The following is a 22,347-nucleotide window of genomic DNA, read 5'->3' on the forward strand; positions in this document are numbered from 1 at the left end:
GACCACATGTTCATAGAATCATAGAATGGTTAGGGTTGGAAGGGACCTCGAAGATCATCTAGTTCCAACCCCCCTGCCACGGGCAGGGAAATCCTCCACTACACCAGGTTGCTCAAAGTCTCATCCAACCTGGCCTTGAACGCTTCCAGGGATGGGGCACCCACAACTTCTCTGGGCAACCTGGTCCAGTGCCTCACCACCCTCAGAGGGATAAATTTATTCCTTATATCTAATCGAAATCTCCCCTCTTTCAGTTTGAATCCATTGCCCTTTGTCCTATCACTACATGCCCTTGTCAAAAGTCCCTCTCCAGCTCTCCTGTAGGCCCCCTTTAAGTACTGGAAGGCTGCTATAAGATCACCCCGGAGCCTTCTCTTCTCCAGGCTGAACAGCCCCAACTCTCTCAGCCTGTCTTCATAGCAGAGGTGTTCCAGCATGTTACTTGATAAAAACCTGATTGTGCTATTAACATAAGGAAATAATAAAACAATTGATCTGCCCAGCTTTGCAGATCAACTCAATCTCACGATGAAGTGTTACAAGGTTGAAAAATAACGTTCTTCAGAATATTTGAAGATGAAGGCATGCCTAGGAAAAGAAGTGCATAGCTAAAAGTAACAGAGAAATACATGAAAAATTTCAGAGAAAACTTTCCCCTCTAAGTTCAAACAAGTCTAACTAATCAAAGAATGGGAAATGGGAACCTCATTATACTGAAGACAGAACTTGAAAATATGATGCTGTTAAATAAGGCCTAACAGTAGGAAGGAAAGTAAACAGTGTTTAGGATTTAAAGTTTTAAAAACATACCATGACTTGAACAAACATTTTATGGTTTTGTTATTGTTGCTATCTTCTCAATGATAGCACTAAAAATAGTTCTCCTGAATTAATACTTCTTTATTCACAAAATGCATTTTGACATAACGGGTTTAAAAAATATATATATATTTTTAATATCCTTGTACAAAGCTGAGAAAACTCTAGAACCTCCCCATATTCTGTAAAACTACATTTTCCTGGACAAGAGGACAAGGCCTCTGTTGTTTCCTATCTGTTGCTGAATTTGTATGCAAAAGGGAGAGGTAGATACTCCAACACTTCTACAATATACCTAACTACAGTTCTAGTTCCTTACCTGTCCAAGCCTGCAAACCTTGACAAAATATATACCAAACCATTTTCACATACGTAGCTAAATCCAAGTCAGTAATAAATACTCAGAAAATAAGCAGCCCTCACTGAGTTTTTCAGTTTAAAGACAACTGTTTCATTGCAATAACCACCTATTAAACAAAAAATATAGCACTTTTATACTGCATACTGAAGTCTGTACTTAGGCATACTGCACAGTAGTCACGTAGTCAAAGGCCAAACGATAGAAAGATACCAATCTTGGTCAGTAACTCCTCTGAAATTATACACTTCTAACTAACCATCTTCTAGATTATAAAGTTTATTTATATACTGTCATGTATGCTACTTATATTTCCAAAACAATTGCAGAGAACATCATGAGCCATCCCAGGTCTTAAAAGAGCTTTAAGACAACAGGGCAGCAATAATATAAAACTGTGATGGTATTAAAGGACAAGTGCAGGAAACACCTGAATTAATCAGGGTGTTAAGAAGAGAATCAAACATAGAAACATTTGGTTGGAAGAGTAATTTACTCAGTAAATGTACTGAGTAACCCTCAGTAAATTTGCAGACGACACCAAGCTGGGAGGCTGTGTCGATCTGCTCGAGGGTAGGGAGGCCCTTCAGAGGGATTTGAACAGACTGGATCGTTGGGCTGAGGCCAATGGCATGAGCTTTAATAAGGCCAAGTGCAGAGTCCTTCACTTGGGGTATAAAAACCCCAAGCATCGCTATAGGCTCGGGGAAGAGTGGCTGGAGAGCTGCCTGGCGGAGAAGGACCTGGGGGTGTTGGTTGACTACTGGCTTGATATGAGCCAGCAGTGTGCCCAGGTGGCCAAAAAGGCCAATGGGATATTGGCGTGTATCAAGAATAGTGTGACCAGCAGGAATAGGGAAGTGATCCTGCCCCTGTACTCGGCACTGGTGAGGCCGCACCTGGAATATTGTGTCCAGTTTTGGGCCCCTCGCTTTAAGAGAGATATTGAGCTCCTGGAGTGAGTCCAAAGAAGGGTGACTAAACTGGTCAAGGGGCTGGAAAATAAAACTTATGAGGAACGGCTAAGGGAGTTGGGGATGTTTAGCCTGGAGAAGAGGAGGCTGAGGGGAGACCTGATTACAGCCTACAAATACTTGAGAAGGGATGGTGGGGAGGTAGGGGAAGGGCTCTTTACATTAGTGATGGGTGATAGAACAAGAGGAAATGGGTATAACCTTAGTCAGGGGAGATTCAGGTTGGATGTTAGAAAGTATTTCTTCTCTGAAAGGGTTGTCAGCCACTGGAATAGGCTGCCCAGGGAGGTGGTCGAGTCCCCATCCCTGGATGTTTTTAAGAATAGGGTGGATGATCTACTTAGCGATATGGTTTAAAGGGGATTAGGGACAGTTAGACTCGATGATCTCTAAGGTCTTTTCCAACCTAGAAATCTATGAATCTATGAAAGAGACCCTCAAGATCATTGAGTCCAACCATTCACCCTGCACTGTCAGGGTCCCTAAACCATGTTCCTCAACATCAAATCCACATGGTTTTTAAACACCTCCAGGGATGGGGACTCCACCACCTCCCTAGGCAGCCTGCTCCAATACTTCACAACCCTCTCTGTAAAGAAATTCTTCCTGATATCTAACCTAAATTTCCCCTGGCGCAACTTGAGGCCATTCCCTCTCCTGGGAATTCATAACGTGGGAGAAGAGATCGACCCCCATCTCCCTACAACTTCCTTTCAGGTACTTGTAGAGAGCGATAAGGTTCCCCCTGAGCCTCCTCTTCTCCAGACTAAACAGTCCCAGCTCCCTCAGCCGCTCCTCATAGGACAAGTTCTCTAAACCCTTCACTAGCTTTGTCGCTCTTCTCTGAACTCGCTCCAGCACCTCAACGTCCTTCTTGAAGTGAGGGGCCCAAAAGTGGACACAGTACTCAAGGTGCGGCCTCACCAGTGCTGAGTATAGGGGGACAATCACTTCCCTGCTCCTGCTGGCCACACTGTTTCTGACATATGCCAGGATACCATTGGCTTTCTTGGCTGCTTGGGCATGCTGCTGGCTCATGTTCAGTCAGCTGTTGACGAACACCCCCAGGTCCTTCTCTGCTGTAGAGAAGTAACATCATCTATTGTATTGCGCTCTACCTAAATTATACCTGTGTCTCCAGAACATTTAGGCATTTCTTTTTCTTCTCCTACCCTCCCTTTTTACTTATGATTCCATGTCATATTTTCCAAAATCTTGTAAACAGCTACGTTACAGGATAGCAGTCACACTCAGTAACCAGACTTGCCTCCTAAGGAATCTCCAACTGGCTACTGCTTCAGAAACTACCTCAAAAAGAGTCTAGTTTACTACGTCCCGCTCTCCTTCCATCATTCTCATCATTCTACATACACTTTGGAATAGGCTTCAGGACAGGTTCATACTCATTCTGGCCCACCAGGTGTAAGTTGAGAAAACTTATAAAAGTCGTAAAAATTTACAACTGTAAGCAGCTGTAAACTTTTGAGTGCTAAAAAGAGAGCTGGTGTAATTTTTGTGGCACTCCTGCATGGTGCAGAGGAAGCAATCACACAGTAGAACTGAGCTCCCATTGAACTGGCTCTAGCCTAAAGATCAGTCAACTGGTAACTCTGCAGAGGCATTTTTAGGAGGATTTTACACAATTTAACAAAAATTCTCTCCAAAGCAGGGGCTACTTTACCCAGTGGGAGCAACTGTCCCAAAAGGCTTTGAAAGTTTGTATTTTAAATTTAAGATCCAGATATCTTTCTCTAGACTCATTTTGCCTCATTTTGGAAAGTGCACAGCTTATTTTTCACACCCATATATTAAGCTCGGCAGAATTAAAGAACTGATTTGTCTTCAAAGTCTTAAGTTCATTTAGCTACACATCTGAAGTAAGTTTAGGAATTTTCAAATACTTTTTTTAGCAAAACTGCTGAAAAAAACTAGATCATGTCAAATAGTATTCACACAATAGCAGGGGAAGGATAACAAACTCTGTTCTTCTGTTATCATGAATAAGAAGAGATGTATTTAAAATACAACTAGTTCTCAGTTATGTAAACTACAACATCAAATTCTCACAGTTCTGTTTGAGTCTTCCTTCTCCCTCACCTGTTTTCAAAAAGCCTCAGGCCGGGAAGATATTATGATAAAATTAGGAAAATACGTAAGAAAGGTACATGGTAAGAAAAGAAGAAGAACTATTTAACTACTTAAGTTTGGGAACTTGCCTGGCACTGGAGACACATATACTCAAAGCTTTCTCAGATAAACTTCTAGTCAACCTTTCTATTATTAGTTTGTCTCAGATCCTCCAACCTCTAAAATGAGGATGACAGCAGTTTTCCACTCTACAGCAGCTACTGTGAAAAGAAGGACATTACACATTTTCAGATGTTCGCATACCATGCTAATAGAGCTATCTTAATAATGGAAATAATTACTATGTAAAACCCCCAAGGTCAAAGAATCTGATAAAATATCACCTATGGTGTAACAGAAAGCTTGATATACTGTATGTACAGACATCTTTAGAAGCTGTCCTGAAATTCTGTCAGGTCTTTTCAGCAGTAACCTCTCCCACTTACAGATTTATAAGTCAGCACTGTTCTAATTGCACAAAAGGGGAATTATGAACAATTTTGTTATCCCATTATAAATTATCAGCCTATATTAAATATTTCTAAAACAATAGCTTGCAAAAGTTAAACTTTCTTTGGAAATTTCCATGGAACCCTTTAGAAAGCAAAGACCTTAAAAAAACTCAAAAACAAACCCTCATTTGAAAAAAATAATTGCCTGAAACACTGCCTCAGTATGAAAATGTTTGGGTTTTTTTAACCACAACTAAGTCACGTAACTAAAAAAAGTCGCTTTTAAAGTTCTCTATTATGTTCTGCCACGAGTAATTTGAATACAGCATTACAAACCACACGCTGCTGCCTACTCAAAGTGCCCAGAGACAGCGGGGTTCAGCTGCACAAATCCGTGCTTCCCTCACCCAGCTGCAGGGACAGCTTTCCTGCCTTTGTTACCGGAGACGCGCTCCCAGAAATCGCCTTCTCCGAAAAACGCGGAACTCGCCGCCCTCGCGGCCCGCCGCCGGCAGCTTTCGGCTCCGTTTCGGAAGGCGTGAGCCGATGAACCGGCTGACGGGTTCGGCGCGGCCGGCTGCCCGCCGGTAACGGTCCCGCCACCGCTCCGTCCCCGCCGCCGCCTCCCCGCTCCGCTCCGCACCGCCCGGGCCCGCGAGAGATCCAGCCCCGCTCCCTCTCGCGCCGCCGGACTCTGAACCCCAGAGGCGGCCGCCGCGGACACCGGGTGACGCCGACCGACTCCCTCCCGCTGCGGGGTGAAACGGCGCCCGAGTACAGGAAGCACTCGGCGCCGACAGAACGCTCCGATCGCTCAGCGCACCCTGAGCCCACGAGCCGCGCGCCGCCGCCGTGAGACCGGCCCCGGCAGCGCCGGCGGCAGCCCGCCCCCGCCGCCGCCCCGTCCCCGCCGGCACCCGCGCCCGAAGCCGCCGCGCCTCACGCCGCCAGCGACCCTGCGAACGCCCTTCCCCGCCGCCGAGCAGAGGCGGCCCCTCGGGCGGCCCCGGCCCGCCGCGAGGCCGCGGCAGGTGCGATAACGGCCGCCCCGCCGCTCCACTCACCGCCGCCGCGGCGCGCCGGGCGGGGGTCGCGCCAGGCCAGCCGCCCCCGCTCCTCGTCTAAGGTGACCTCCCAGGAGCGCTGTCCCAGCCCCAGCGAGGAAACCAACCGGCGCCGCCGGCCGCCCGGGAGCTGCTCCATGGCCGCCGAGAGCCCGGGCTCGCCGCAGCCCGCTACCGCATGGCCCAGCGGAGCGGGCGGCCGCCGCGGGGCGAGCCCGGCAGCTAACGGCGCCCCTCGCCCGCCGCTACCCGCCCTGCCCCCCAGGCGGGACGCGGCGTCAGCGCCTACGCCAGCGCCGCCGGGGCGGGGCCTGTGGGAGCCGCGGCTGCCGCCACGGCACCCGGCTCCGCGGGGCGGGGCGCGGCCGGGGCTGGGGTCGTGCGGGACAGCGGGCCGGGTGGCCGCCACCTTCGCCGGGCCGCCGCGGGCCGCCGTGCCCGGGGCTCCGCCGCAGGCGCAGCGGGCGCGGGCCCGCCGCCCCCCCGACCCGCTTTGTCTCCCCACCTCTGCGAGCCGCGGCGGAGGCCGAGCCCAGCCCGGACCCCCGGGAGCGGCCGGCGCGGAGGAGACACCGGCGCCACGGGCACGGCCCCGTGCAGAGCATCGGGGGTTTACACCATAACGCGCGCAGATTGTTTTCGTGCTTTTTTGCGGAGCGTCAAGCGCCCGTCACAGTGACGGTGAACTCTTCCCTTATCAAGGCAGTGAAAATGTAATGAATATGTACCTAGGTATATAATGAGTATCTACCCAGGTAGAACCACAAACTTCTCCATCTAACCTTGCCTTTTCTTCCATAAAATCCATTTCGAGTGTGCCTTAAAGATGCTGACAAGAATTCACTATGATTAAACTCTTAATTCTTTGCTGCCTTTCAGGTCCTCCACAGTGTTTCTGAACCTTGGCACTGTAACCATCAGCATCCTGCCCAAAATACAGGCCAGAGTGAGTGGCAGTTGCTTAGCCTCTGACCTTACTCCAAACCTACTGGTTCTGAATATTTCGTGTAGAGGTTAAAGAAAAACGTCACTGGTCAGTTCTTATGTGGGTCCAGCCTGGGGCCAGTCCACTGCTTCACCAGGATGATACGGACACTCCAGGTAGGGCTAAAAAGCTTCTGCACTTGAGGTCTGCTCTGAACCTTGCCATGTCCCCCTCACATTTCATTTTCTGGAAACAAATGAGCTAGGCCTTGTCACCCAAGCTACATGTTCAAGATAGTCTTCCTGTGCCATGAATACATGTCATGTACCTCGATTATCGCAACATCCTTTCCTCTGGCCTTGAAAAACATGATGCTGCCACCTTCATTGCTGAAAAGACCTAGATATGCCACACTTCCAGAATTTCAGGGAACGCTTCGTTTCTGTCAGTTGAATTACCTTTTACATTTCAGAATCCCTCCCCTCATAAAAGACCTGTAAAGTTCTTTATACTGACGCTTAAAATAAAGTTAGTTTTTTGGGAAAGTCTGTTGTGAACATTAGTCTGCCAAATCCACTGCTGAGCAGTCATTAACTCTCACTGGTTCTTTGGATTCTGCCAGCAACATCATCTATTATCACCCCTCTTACACATGGGTGGTAAGATCTCCAGGCTAGCAACATCCTTTTTGTTTTGAGTTGTACCATATCTAGCACATTTCATTTCCATTATTTGTAATCACTTCTGCAAGTCAGGACAGCTGAGTGGAAACCACAGCCCAATGCTGGTACTCACAATGTAACAGAGACTCTTTCAGTGTTGACCCCTTAGACATTCTCCAGGAGCGGACGGATCAATAATATAAAGCTATACTCTTAAAATATTATTTATAATTTTTCCACAAGGCAGATTAGATTTAATTTTTTATAGTCTACAGTCACCTGAATCAATACTTTAATGCTGTGATCCATGCTAGCTACCCTTGCCTATAACTATTTCCTTTTATTCTTATTAATTTGACAACTAGATTTGTCTTAGCTAAGGCTAAAGCCTTCAACTCTAAAGCACAGAATTGATAAAATATTGTCTGGTCTGTTAGAGGTCTACAAAGGTGTACTAGCACCACTAGCAGTCCCGCTGGTGTTCCCCGTCCACGTTTCCTATTTGTTTAGTTAAGCAGAAGCCCTTCGTTTCTTCCCTGTACACCATTTTAGCATAACGCTGTTTTGGTCCTTGATTTGGGCTCCTCTGCACTGCCACGGGAATGTCTTGCAGGAATTCTTAGCAGTGTTGTGTTTCGTCTGCTCTGGCACTCTCCGGTAGACCCTTGAACACCAACACGTTTCTGTCCCTAGAAAGCAAAGGTCAAATTTGAGCCCAATACAGTTTTTTTTTTTTAAATCAGTTTTAGTACTTTATGATTTCCTTCCTTGACTTTAACAGAGAAAGAACTTCTGAAGGGTGACTGACTTGGTAGGCTAAAGCATACACATGTCAATTATTGTTTTACCGCTTATTCCATAAGCCTTTAATTACCACCGAGGGGACAGAACTGCAGATGCAGCAATGCCAGTAAACTGCAGGATTTACAGCCTACAATCTTGGTGCTAAAGACGGCTGATCACAGGGCTCCACCCTGAGAAATGGCATGTTTGTAACAGCAGCTCACTTTGTTCACAGGTCCACAGAGGCCACAGGAAGGGCTGCAACTGTAGTTAATTTGGGAACAATAATACATTGCATAACAAGTACGATTCACAGTATCAAATGGGAAGAATGTAGGAAGGTAACACAACTTACAAGGTTTATCTCTAAAACCCATTTATTACCTATCTAGCAAACAACATAACTTTTAAAGCCAACTTTCTCTCCTCAGTGTCTGATTTTACAACAGGTCATTCATCTCGGATGACACCAAGCTGAGCAGTGCAGTTCATTCTCTTGAGCAATGGGATGCCATCTGGAGAAACCTTGACAAGACTGAGGAATGGGCCTATGTGAACCTCATGAAGTTCAACAAGGCCAAGTGCAAGGTCCTGCACATGGGTCAGGGCAACCCCAATCACAAATACAGGCTGGGTGGAGAATGGATTGCATCAGCCCCGAGGAGAAGGACTTGGAGGTGTTGGTTGAGGAGAAGCCCAACATGAGCCGGCAATATGCGCTGGCAGCCCAGAAAGCCAACTGTATCCTGGGCTGCATCAAAAGAAGCGTGGCCAGCAGGTCGAGGGAGGTGATTCTGCCCCTCTGCTCTGTTCTTGTGAGACCTCACCTGGAGTACTGTGTTCAGCTCTGGGGTTCCCGGCATAAGAAGGGCATGGACCTGTTGGACTGGGTACAGAGGAGGGCCACAAAAATTATCTAGAGAGACGAAACACCCCTCTTGTGCAGAAAGGCTGAGATAGTTGAGGTTGTTCAGCCGGAGAAGAGAAGGCTCATGGGAGACCTTATTGTGGCCTTTCAATACTTAAAGGGGACTTACAAGAAAGATTGAGACAGACTTTTTAGTAAGGCCTGCTGCAATAGGATGAGGGGTAATGGTTTTAAACTAAAAGAGGGTAGATTTAGACTAGATATAAGGAAGAAACTTTTTACGATGAAGGGGGCGAGGCTGAGGCACTAGAACAGGTTGCTCAGAGAAATTGTGGATGCTTCATCTCTGGAAGTGTTCAAGACCAGTCTGGACATGGCTTTAAGCAACCCAATCTATTGAAAGATGTCCCCGCCCATGGCAGGGGGGTTGGAACTAGATTATTTTTGAGGTCCCTTTCTACCCAAACCATTCTATGATTCTATGATAACATAGGTAATCAATTAAGGAATACTTCTAAGCAGGTAGATCTTTTTAATCAACAGGAGCAGACAGGTATTCTTCAGCATGCTCTGCATTACCAAAATATTGATTTAAATCATTACAAACTTGAGCTAAATCACCAAATAATAATCTGCCTCTGTGCTGCGTTTATGGTAGCAGGTAAGGGGCTGCAGAGATGGTCCCTGTAAGAAGTTGTGAGAAGCCTCCCTGGCTCCAAAACCAGTCAGATCAGTCTCTGGCCAGGTCAGGCCCCTCTCCCTTCTTGCCAGGGTCGAGCCATCAGTGCCTCTGCAAATGCCCTATTTAAGATGGGGACAAAGGAGCCCAAAGTGGGGCTGGACCTACAGTGAAGAGAGGGAGGATGCAGGGACTGGCCCCCTTGGACTCCCGGGTGGGGGGCTGCCCACTCTGGGCCACTGCCACTCAACTGGAGATGGCTGCAGCAGCACAGCTTGGAGACCTCCAAAGTGCCCCACTCCTGAGGCACCTGCTGGACAGAGTTCATCCTGCTGGGACTGCTGAGGTTCATCAGGCTCAGCATAGCTGCAGGGGAGAGAGGTCTGAGATCTGAGAGAAATGGCCACGCAGACACCACGGTCAGTGAAGATGGAGTGGGAAGAGGTGCCAGAGCTGAGATTCCCCTGCAGCCCGTGGTGAGACCGCAGGCGGCCCCACTGCCACCTGGATTAATGGTGGAGCAGAGATGCACCCACAGCTCTTGGAGAACCCCATGATGAAGCAGAGGTGTCTGTGCCTAAGGGAGGTCATAGATTTTCTCTGTGGGAAGGACCCCACACTGCTGGAGATACATCTGAAGCCTGTGGAGAACCCGAGGCTGGAGCGGGTGGCAGCTCCCTGAGAAGCCATGACTCTGTGGGGAAGAAGCCCGTGCTGGAGCAATCTGATGGGTAAGGATTGCATCCTGCAGGACAGGAAGGACTCATGTTGCAGAAGTCTGTGGACTGTTCCGTGAGGAAGGGGTGCATTGGAGCAGGGGAAAAGAGTATAAGGAGTCCTCCTCCTTTAAGAAAAGGAGCAGCAGAAACAATGTGTCACGAACTGACCGGCAGCCCCCCCCATTCCTTCCTGGGGGAAGAGGAGGTTGAGTCGAGAAGAAGTGAGGGGTAGGGAAAGGTGTTTTTAAAATCTGGCTATGTTTCTCCTTATCTTCTCTGAATGAACTGTTAAGAAATTAAATTGATTTTTCCCCAAGCCGAGTCTGTTTTGCCCAGGGCCATGGTTGGTGGGTTCTTATCTCAACCCTCAGTGCTTCTGTTACATTTTTCTCCTCTCCACCCCACCAAGGGGGAGGAGTGAGCAAGGGACCACATGGTAGCTTAGCTGCCAGCTGGGCTAAACCACGACAGCCTTTCTTCCAAACCTTTTGGAGGTGTACTTCTTTATCAGGACCCTGTAACTAATTTTTTCCACAGCGAAAATCAAGCATGCCCTTGTAGTAACATGGCAGAAGTAGAAAGTACTGTGCTTACAACCTTACCTGAGAGAGTGGAAGGTCTGAAGGGAAAAAATGTAAAATATGTTAAGTAAAGTGAAAGTTGGAAAATAAGTGCACTGGAATCAAAGAAGAATCATAGTACATCGTATTTTTGCCACTCTACTCAGTTCTATGTTGGAAGTAAGAGAGAATCACAGATTTTTACCAAGAACTCTGTAATACAAACACAGCCTGTCACAGACATGTGTGATGGAGCTTTTCAGCTCCTATGCTCTGTGCTCCCAGGGAGATGGCTTCAGGCTCAAGGACTCCTCCATGTCCCAAGGAACATCTGCAAAGGTGCTCAGTCCCACTGAGAGAAGAGAAGAAAGTTCAAGGTCAGTGAAGATGTTCCTAATATGTCCCTCGAACAGGTACGTGAGAGCCAGCCATGTTCTTGTCCAAATAACGGCTAGTACAGAATGGAAACCTGAATCTCGTTGCTCAGGTATTTAAAACTGGAACTAAAATCAATAAAAAGTTTTTGCTTTGCGTATTTTTTGCTGCCTATTGATAACTATGAAATATTTATTTTCTTCCACAGAGAAAATGCCCCAAGATTGTTTTTAGACAGCTGCTTGGGAATTATCAGAAATTTTTATCTCAGTGTATCACAGGCAAATTGAAGTACTTACACATGAATCGAATTCTGTTCTCAAGTACACACACACAAGTCCCATTAGAACTCAGTAAATACACCAAAAGGCCAAACTCAGCAATTGAAATACTTTTGGAAAATGGAAACTAACCAACAAAGATAATAGAACAAAGGAAAATAATTCATTGAAAATATCAAAACACTGACTAATGTTCTAATTCCTTTTCTGCTTATCAGCAAACAAAAGACTAAAGCATGAGTGGAATATTCCTGCTGCTGATGGAAAGAATGACATCACCTTCTCCAGAAAGATACCTGAACTATTTTAAAGCACTTCTATGCTTTTATCATAAAAGTTTAAATTACAGTTATTATTGGAAATGATCTGGAAAAAAGCAGTTTTAAAGGCTTGTCAAAAAAGATGATTGCAGCCCTTTATTCACTTGAGCCCAAACGTAATTGAGAGAAAGTTGTTGATATCCTGGAGTGTGGGAATGGATCCAGAAGATACTTTGTTTTCTTGTGAAGGGAAATGTTGCATACTGTTCCTGAACCATAGAAGTTTGCAGAATCCTCCTTTTCTTCCAAAGCTCTGACCTATCTTCACACTCTCTGCATAAACTACCTATTACTGTGAAAAATACAAAATATGATTTGCTTCAAGCTGTTACAGCTGTGGCTCCCACCTATAGATATACACAGATTTGTATTTCTTTGTTTAGATCCTTATTCTGATTTTAACTGTTAGCCTCAACTGGAGTCCTTGAGGAGCTGTGAGACCCCCCCTCTCATTCAACTCCATCCTTTTAAGAAGCAGTGAAACTAAAAGTTTTCTGTCTGACAGAACGACAACGCTCCCTGGCAGTGTGCAACTTTGGTCTTAAGTTGATAAATGGTTATAATTTGTTGAAAAGGCCAGGAACCACTGTTCTTTCTTCTTCAAATAAGAGACCAATCTAGGAATCTGAGTTTTGTTATCTTCTTGATGGCCTTGAGTAGTACAGTGTGTGTATGGGGCTGTATAAGAAATGTTTGCTCTGTGCTGATAAGAATGCTTGAATAGCTGACATAGGTCTTTCCCTGCAGTGCTTGTAGGCAAGGATAACTTATGAGGCAGAACTGAAAAAATGCTGGTAACATCCAAAAATTTCTCTTTCCTATCACAACTATGTCAATTCTAATAGAAGAGTACATTTTTATCTGCAAGCTATGCTTTGCTGATATGGAATCACAGAATCATAGAATGGTTTGGGTTGGAAGGGATCTTAAAAATCACCTAGTTCCAGCCCCCTTGCCATGGGTAGGGACACCTTCCACTACACCAGGTTGCTCAAAGCCTCATCCAAACTGACTTTGAACACTTCCAGGGATGGGGCAGCCACAACTTCTCCTGGCAACCTATTCCAGTGCTTCACCACCCTCAATGTAAAAAATTTCTTCCTTATACCTAATCAAAATCTCCCCTCTTTCAGCTTAAAGTCATTGCTCCTTGTTCTACCATTACATGCCCGTGTCAAAAGTCCCTCTCCAGCTTTCTTGTAGGCCCTGTTTAGGCACTGGAAGGCTGCTGGAAGGTCTCCCCAGACTCTTATCTTCTCCAGGCTGAACAGCCCCAACTCTCTCAGCCTGTCTTCATAGCAGAGGTGCTCCAGCCCAGGTGCATCATTTTTGTGGCCCTCCTCTGGACCCAGTCCAACAGGTCCATGTCCTTCTTGTGTTGGGGACTCCAGAGCTGAACGCAGTATTCCAGGTGGGGTCTCAGGAGAACAGAGTAGAGGGGCAGAATCACCTCCCTCAACCTGCTGGCCACGCTTCTTTTGATGCAGCCCAGGATACAGTTGGCTTTCTGGGCTGCCAGCGCATATTGCCGGCTCATGTTGAGCTTCTCACCAGCCAACACCCTCAAGTCCTTCTCCTCAGGGCTGATGCAATTCATTCTCCACCCAGCCTGTATTTGTGATTGGGGTTGCCCTGACCCATGTGCAGAACCTTGCACTTGGCCTTGTTGAACTTCATGAGGTTCGCACAGACCCATCTCTCAAGCCTGTCAAGGTCCCTCTGGATGGCATCCCTTCCCTCCAGCGTGCCCACAACACCACACAACTTAGTGTCATTTGCAAACTTGCTGAGGGTGCACTCGATCCCACTGTCTATGATGCCAACAAAGATGTTAAACAACACCAGCCCCAATATCGACCTCTGAGGAAGGCCACTGGTCACTGCTCCACTTGGACATCGAGCTGTTGACTGCAACTCTCTCAGTGCAACTATCCAGCCAATTCCTTATGCACCAAGTAGTCCATGTGTCAAATCCATGTCTCTCCAATTTTTTGTCTCCATTATTTCCAGTCCTCAAATCTGCAAAAAAATTGCTCTGTACCAGGCCCATGCATACCTTGGCTGGAGCATACCTAGAAGCTTTTTCGCAAAACCATGCATATGGACCAGTTCTCAAGAAGAGTTCTATGAGACGGTAACTCTGGGTAGGCAGGCAATTTTTTATACTTCAGGTACCAAACTATTATCAAACTATGTATCATGTTCAATAGTAACCTCCATCATATATCATAACTCTTATACTTACTGACTCTAAGAACAGTAAGATTTTTTGAAGGTTTATAACTCTGCCTGGAGAGTTTTTCACACAATTACAGGGCACGTGCATGCCACCAGCATGACAGTATTGACAAACTTCTAGTGTGGGCTCCAGTCTATGCAACAAAAGAGCTTCAGGATGAAAGTATTGCTAATATAAAAATTCCTACCATCACCAAAGCAACATTTTTCTCCTATCTCATTTTTAGACCTCTAAGTTGAGTCATTTTAACTGGACCTTTTATTCCCAGAGTGCTTCTGTAAATATTCTGCTTCAGCAGGCAGGGCTCTAATCCATATCAAGGCTCTTTTTACTTACATCAGACAGCATGGACTTCATAAACTAAAGAATAAAGTGAGATTATTCTTCCATTTTAGATGAAGAGACATATTTCTATGCTACTTTTAAAAGAACACACTGTAAAACTACTAATCAATACTGCAGGAAAACAATACGAAAGCATAGGGGAAAAAAATCACGTAGACTATGGAGGTGGTAGAAACAGTCCCTTTCCAAAGAGAATGTAAACTAAACCAGAAACAAGTTTCTCTGAAACAGAAGAGGAAAATCTGGAGAGTAGATTTATAAGTAATCAACTAATGAAATAATTTGAAAATAAAACAATCTCAGTATAGAAATCATTACACTGAAAAATATGATTTACTTCCTTCAGTTCTGGATATCCTTAATGACAACTCAGGAAGTAAATAAAAATACAGACAACCAGATTATCAACACAAACAAATCATAGAATCATAGAATCATAGAATGGTTAGGGCTGGAAGGGACCTTCAAAGGTCATCTAGTCCAACCCCCCTGCAAGGAACAGGGATATCTCCAACTAGATCAGGTTGCTCAGGGCCTCGTCCAACCTGGCCTTGAACGTCTCCAGGGATGGAGCATCCACCACCTCTCTGGGCAACCTGTTCCAGTATTCTACCACTCTCATGGTAAAAAATTTTTTCCTAATATCCAACCTGAACCTACCTCCCTCTATTTTAAAACCATTACCCCTTGTCCTATCACAACAGGCCCTCCTGAACAGCCTCTCCCCATCTTTCTTGTAGGCCCCCTTGAGGTACTGGAAGACCGCTATAAGGTCACCCCGGAGCCTCCTCTTCTCCAGGCTGAACAGCCCCAACTCTTTCAGCCTGTCCTCATAGGAAAGGTGCTCCAGCCCTCTTATCATCTTCGTGGCCCTCCTCTGGACCCTCTCCAACTGGTCCATGTCCTTCTTATGTTGGGGGCTCCAGAACTGGACACAATACTCCAAGTGAGGTCTCACGAGGGCAGAGTAGAGGGGGAGAATCACCTCCCTCGACCTGCTGGCCACGCTCCTCTTGATGCAGCCCAGGACGCGGTTGGCCTTCTGGGCCGCAAGAGCACATTGCCGGCTCATATTGAGCTTCTCGTCCACCAGTACTCCCAAGTCCTTCTCCTCAGGGCTGCTCTCGATCCATTCTCCGCCCAGTCTGTATTTGTGCCTGGGATTGCCATGACCCAGATGTAGGACCTTGCATTTGGCCTGGTTAAACTTCATGAGGTTGGTACGGGCCCACCTCTCCAGCCTGTCGAGGTCCCTCTGGATGGCATCCCTCCCTTCCAGCGTGTCGACGGCACCACACAGCTTGGTGTCATCGGCGAACTTGCTGAGGGTGCACTCCATGCCACTGTCCACGTCACCGACAAAGATGTTGAAGAGGGCCGGGCCCAACACGGACCCCTGAGGGACACCACTCGTGACCGGTCTCCACTTGGACATCGAGCCGTTGACCACTACTCTCTGAGTGCGGCCATTGAGCCAATTCCTTATCCACCGAGTGGTCCATCCATCAAACCCATGCCTCTCTAGTTTAGAGAGAAGAATGTCGTGCGGGACAGTGTCAAAAGCTTTGCACAAGTCCAGGTAGATGACATCCGTTGGTCGACCCTTGTCCACCGATGCTGTCACCCCATCATAAAAGGCCACCAAGTTGGTCAGGCACGATCTGCCTTTGGTGAAGCCATGTTGGCTGTCACCCACCACCTCCTTGCTCTCCATGTGCCTTAGCATGGTTCCCAGGAGAATCTGCTCCATGACCTTGCCAGGCACAGAGGTGAGGCTGACCGGCCTGTAGTTGCCCAGGTCCTCCTTGTTCCCCTTTTTAAAAAAGGGGGTTATGTTCCCTCTCTTCCAGTCATCGGGGACCTCGCCAGACCGCCACGACTTCTCGAATACAATGGCCAGTGGCTTGGCAACTTCAAATAAGCACATATGAGAAGCACAGCCCCATTATTTATAGTGACACTGCAGACCAACTATTATCTAAGATACGGTTAGTTGGACTAATTAACCTAGCATATAAAAGCACCTAGTACTTCGATGACTTTGGAAGCATCTCTGTAAGCACCACCTATGGTCTTTATTATCTAAAATAAAACAAAATTAAATTAAATACAAATTATCTGAACAGCAATGTCATCTAAGAAACTCAAATCACTTCTTCATTTCCAAGAATCAGTGGACATATCTGTAGCCTCCCAATGTTAATAACTTGAAAAACCATAAACAACACAGAAATCAGAATGTATATGTGAAGAATCTACATTCTTTTAAAAAGTTTTTGACTCCGTGTAGCTGTCAGGATTGAAACTTTAGTTGATAAACACTGAATCAGATGAAATACAAACCTAATTTATATTATTATTTTAAATAATTTTCAATCATTTTTTTTCTTATCACTGAGGATAAGACTTACTAAAAAAGTAACCATGCCTGTGACCACAGGTAGATTGAGCTCACTCAGAAGCTAGTGAAATGCCTAATCATCAGTTACCAAAAAGTCCTCCTGCTCCTTTCTTGATATTTAGAAGGTTCTTTGACACTCTAATCAATTTTTATTCTTGGGAACTTATCACCTATCAAATGTATCCTTAAACACAAACATTCACACCAGTCTTCTTGCAAGACATCTACTTTTGATGTGATATTCACAAGGTCAGGCTTTTTTCAGTTCCTCTACAAGACTACGAATAATTGCAGTTAAAGATGGATCTTGAGGTCCATCTTCTTAAAAGACCAAGAGATGTTCTAAGACATACTTACTATTTACAAGATAGCAGAGTTACTATATAAAGAAGAAAGATGCTCAGAAGGGCAAAGATGTTTGGCTAAACTAGAAAAAAAATATGCATTAAACTCTTTCTTGTGAATACTGTCATTTTGAAGTCAAGTAGCATTAGATCACAGATTTGACTTTCTTGAAAGTCCATGTTGAAAAATTCATGACTTACACTTCAGTTTTATAGCTTCATATTTTCATTCAAACTATCGCACCATTTCAGTTTCAGCAGAAAAAAGCAATCCTACACAATATCTCTATAAGAACAAAATTAATTCAGAAAAGATAAAAGTACACTAAATAAAAAAATACACAGGTAAAATACATAGGTTTTCTCAATCTCATCAGTTTTTGGACACAGTCTCATTAGTCTTGTTATTGATTCATTATATAATTGGAAAGTTCACAGGTGCATAAATTTATATTTTAATAGCATCTACCTTTGCACAGACAAAGATCTTGGCTGTAGATTCTTTTAAAGTTCTGTTTGTGGATTTAAGGTAAAAGAAGGAAGGTAGGGTTTTGTCTTTAAATGCCAGTGAGTTGTCTCCTTGAAGATGGTTTAACTAATTAATGTGATTTCATTAACGACGTTACTTTCTGTGGTTAGTACAATATCTTAAAAGTACAATATAAACCTGAAGTAAATGCTTAGAAATGCAGGTGAAATTCTCTTTCAAAAACTGAGATTCTGAATAATCAGACCAAAGACGGATTGAAGCCATTTGTCTCAATAGAGTAATTTTCACTTTGATTGTTTTTCAGCTGACTACTGTAGCAGAGATGATGACAGCTGGTATGAAGTCATCTGAATCAGTGATACTAGAATGCAAATACATGCCAATACTTTGCATAAAATCTGCAAAGCAGAGCTCCTTCTGCATTGTGCCTTTTGACATCTCAGCACACACGTTGACTTGAATTGATGTGCTCTCTCTTTTATTTTCTTGTATCAAAATTAAATGGAAAGCTAAGAACAGAATATAAAATTAGACACAGCTACCCAAAAAAGAGGGCAATGGAGAATAAAGAGGATCTTCCCATAGCTGAAGTTAAATATTTAATTTTAGCAAAGAAATATATTTAAGGAACTTTACTGTACCTGATTTCATAGTTGTTCAAAGGGATACCAGCCATCCTGGGGATAGTTCGGAACATACTGAAAATAAAATTCAAAGACTGAGAAGTAACCTGATAAACATTTGTAATCTGTTTGTCTTGCCAGGTGACAATGGCTGACTAATTAGAAGCACTCCATTTTATCAGAAACATATTTAGAGCTGACATGTCATTCTAAATACAGTTTCCAGCAATCGTAGATTTTGATCAAAGTGATACATTTGAGAAGATTGCACAGGGTTTTAGTCAACCAGCTCATTTAGTCAGAACTATGAATCAAACTTCACTGCAATGCTTTGAAAAATCAATCACCTCAAAACTACCTCCAGATAGTTTAACGCGAATAGTTTTGTGAAAATCATGACTCTGAAAGACGTAATTCTAAATCACTGTGGCTAAGAAATGACAATCAGCAGTAATCAATGTTTCAAAGAAGAACCTGAGTGCAAAGGAACAGTTCAAACCAATTGTCTTTATGGTTGCATCTATAAGAGCAAGTCAACAGGAAAAGAGATCACATTGTTAAGGGCAGATTCTTTGCCTTGATTAGAAAAGGAAACGCAATAATGAGACTTGAACTAATAACGCACTAGATTCAGCTGTGAGAAACTTCCTGCTCTGTCACAGTAGGATGGATGTAAAATAAACCTGTGAAGGGCCAGAAGAGCAACTATAACAGAAACCAGAGAAGCAGTATTGAGCTAAAATGAATTTTCAGTCTAAAATAGACTCGCACAACATTTCATTGCTTTTGCTTTTTTTAGTAAATTTTGAGACTATGACTAGAATTCTTAGGACAGAAGCTAATCTAATGCCATGTGTGTCTTTCACAGCCAGCAACCGCTGGCTACTGAGAAAACATGTGTGACTTACTCCCTATACCATATGGCTGATAATCCCAACACCACAAATCATTCTGATTTTGGAAGGAACCATTTTGAAACACTGTGGGGTAGAACATGAAGTGGGGAGACAGAAATAAAGAACCATGCTATGGATTGTCTCTCTAAAAAACAGAAACAACTACAGGCTTAACAGAAGCCGACAGTGCCCAACTACAATCAGGATCTACATCTTCCCTTTTTTACCAGTGCAAAACCCTGTACTCACAGTGCACAGTTTGAGAAGACAAGCAATGCTGTGTGTGATTGACTAGAAAAACACGTGTAGCAGGGTCAACAGCAACGTAGCTTGAAGTTCGGTGAAAACTCACAAACCGTTCCTACGTAACTGAACCAACAGCAACACGGCTCTCTGAAAATTATCAGATAAAAAGCAACATGAGTAATGACAAAATAAAACTGAAGTAACACATTAATTCGTTTCACTCTCTGAAGACACTATGACTACAAAGCATATGGGTATGTGTGCAGGTGTGCATATACAGTTGGGTGAAAAAACATTTATAGAATCATAGAATCATAGAATCATAGAATGGTTAGGGCTGGAAGGGACCTTCAAAGGTCATCTAGTCCAACCCCCCTGCAAGGAACAGGGATATCTCCAACTAGAACAGGTTGCTCAGGGCCTCATCCAACCTGGCCTTGAACATCTCCAGGGATGGAGCATCCACCACCTCTCTGGGCAACCTGTTCCAGTGTTCTACAACTCTCATGGTAAAAAATTTTTTCCTAATATCCAATCTGAATCTACCTCCCTCTATTTTAAAACCATTACCCATTGTCCTATCACAACTGGCCCTCCTGAACAGCTTCTCCTCATCTTTCCTGTAGGCCCCCTTGAGGTACTGGAAGACCGCTATAAGGTCACCCCGGAGCCTCCTCTTCTCCAGGCTGAACAGCCCCAACTCTTTCAGCCTGTCCTCATAGGAAAGGTGCTCCAGCCCTCTTATCATCTTCGTGGCCTTCCTCTGGACCCTCTCCAACTGGTCCATGTCCTTCTTATGTTGGGGGCTCCAGAACTGGACGCAGTACTCCAGGTGAGGTCTCACGAGGGCAGAGTAGAGGGGAAGAATCACCTCTCTCGACCTGCTGGCCACGCTCCTCTTGATGCAGCCCAGGACGCGGTTGGCCTTCTGGGCCGCAAGAGCACATTGCCGGCTCATATTGAGCTTCTCGTCCACCAGTACTCCCAAGTCCTTCTCCTCAGGGCTGCTCTCGATCCATTCTCCGCCCAGTCTGTATTTGTGCCTGGGATTGCCACGACCCAGATGTAGGACCTTGCACTTGGCCTGGTTAAACTTCATGAGGTTGGTACGGGCCCACCTCTCCAGCCTGTCGAGGTCCCTCTGGATGGCATCCCTCCCTTCCAGCGTGTCGACGGCACCACACAGCTTGGTGTCATCGGCGAACTTGCTGAGGGTGCACTCCATGCCACTGTCCACGTCACCGACAAAGATGTTGAAGAGGGCCGGGCCCAACACGGACCCCTGAGGGACACCACTCGTGACCAGTCTCCACTTGGACATCGAGCCGTTGACCACTACTCTCTGAGTGCGGCCATTGAGCCAATTCCTTATCCACCGAGTGGTCCATCCATCAAACCCATGCCTCTCTAGTTTAGAGAGAAGAATGTCGTGCGGAACAGTGTCAAAAGCTTTGCACAAGTCCAGGTAGATGATATCCATTGGTCGACCCTTGTCCACCGATGCTGTCACCCCATCGTAAAAGGCCACCAAGTTGGTCAGGCACGATCTGCCTTTGGTGAAGCCATGCTGGCTGTCACCCACCACCTCCTTGCTCTCCATGTGCCTTAGCATGGTTCCCAGGAGAATCTGCTCCATGACCTTGCCAGGCACAGAGGTGAGGCTGACCGGCCTGTAGTTGCCCGGGTCCTCCTTGTTCCCCTGTTTAAAAATGGGGGTTATGTTCCCTCTCTTCCAGTCATCGGGGACCTCGCCAGACCGCCACGACTTCTCAAATACAATGGCCAGTGGCTTGGCAACTTCATCCACCAGTTCCTTCAGGACCCGCGGATGGATCTCATCAGGTCCCATGGACTTGTGCACCTTCAAGTTCCTCAGATGTTCCCGAACCTGCTCTTCAAGTACAGTGGGCGGTGGTTCATCCTCACAGTCCCTGCTAGTTCTTTCCACAGCTTGGGCAGTAAGACAAGAGGCTTTATCAGTGAAAAGTGAGGCGAAAAAGTCATTGAGTACCTCAGCCTTCTCTATGTCCCGGGTAACCAGAGCACCAGTATCCTTCCGGAGGGGGCCTACGTTCTCCTTGGACTTCCTTTTGTCCCCTACATACCTATAGAAGCTTTTCTTATTGCTTTTTATATCCCTTGCCAAATTCAATTCCTTCAGGGCTTTAGCCTTCCTCACTTGATCCCTGGTCACTTCGTACAGCTTCTCTGTATTCCTCCCAGGCTATCTGTCTCCTGCTTCCACCCTCTATAGGCTAACCTCTTCATTTTCAGTTGGTCCAGGAGCTCCTTGCTCATCCACGCGGGCTTGCTGGTCTTTTTGCCCGACTTGTTCTTCATCGGGATGCATCTCTGCTGAGCTTGGAGGAGGTGCTCCTTGAATGTGGACCAACTTTCCTGGGCCCCTCGTCCCTCCAGGGCCGCCTCCCATGGCACTTTGCCCATCAGGTCCTTGAAGAGGCCGAAGTCCGCCTTCCTGAAGTCTAGGGCACAGAGTTTGCTGTATAGTTTCCTTGCTGCCCCATGGATCTTGAACTCCACCGTGTCGTGGTCACTGCAGCCAAGGCTATCCTTGTGTCACATCGCCCACCAGTCCCTCTCTGTTGGTGAGCACAAGGTCAAGCATGGCACCCCTCCTTGTCGGCTCCTCTATCACCTGCAGGAGGAAGTTGTCATCCATGCATTCCAGGAACTTCCTGGACTGCCTGTGCCCTGCCGTATTGTCTCTCCAACAGATGTCAGGGTGGTTGAAGTCCCCCATGAGGACCAGGGCTTGTGACCGCGAGGCTGCTTCTAT

The 22,347-nt window shown here is 45.8% G+C and overlaps 1 protein-coding gene across 1 annotated transcript in view; it reads right to left on the bottom strand.

Annotated features, from left to right (window-relative positions):
• Positions 1-5,933, bottom strand: part of LOC147528824 (ceramide kinase-like) — a 47,037-nt gene extending 41,104 nt beyond the window's left edge. The window contains exon 1 of the mRNA XM_086610559.1: positions 5,795-5,933. Coding sequence (XP_086466685.1) covers positions 5,795-5,933 — 139 coding nt within the window. The remainder of the gene's footprint in view (positions 1-5,794) is intronic.
• Positions 5,934-22,347: the final 16,414 nt, after the last annotated feature.

The sequence above is a fragment of the Tauraco erythrolophus genome, chromosome 4, assembly GCF_009769465.1.
Source record: "Tauraco erythrolophus isolate bTauEry1 chromosome 4, bTauEry1.pri, whole genome shotgun sequence".
NCBI lineage: Eukaryota > Metazoa > Chordata > Aves > Musophagiformes > Musophagidae > Tauraco > Tauraco erythrolophus.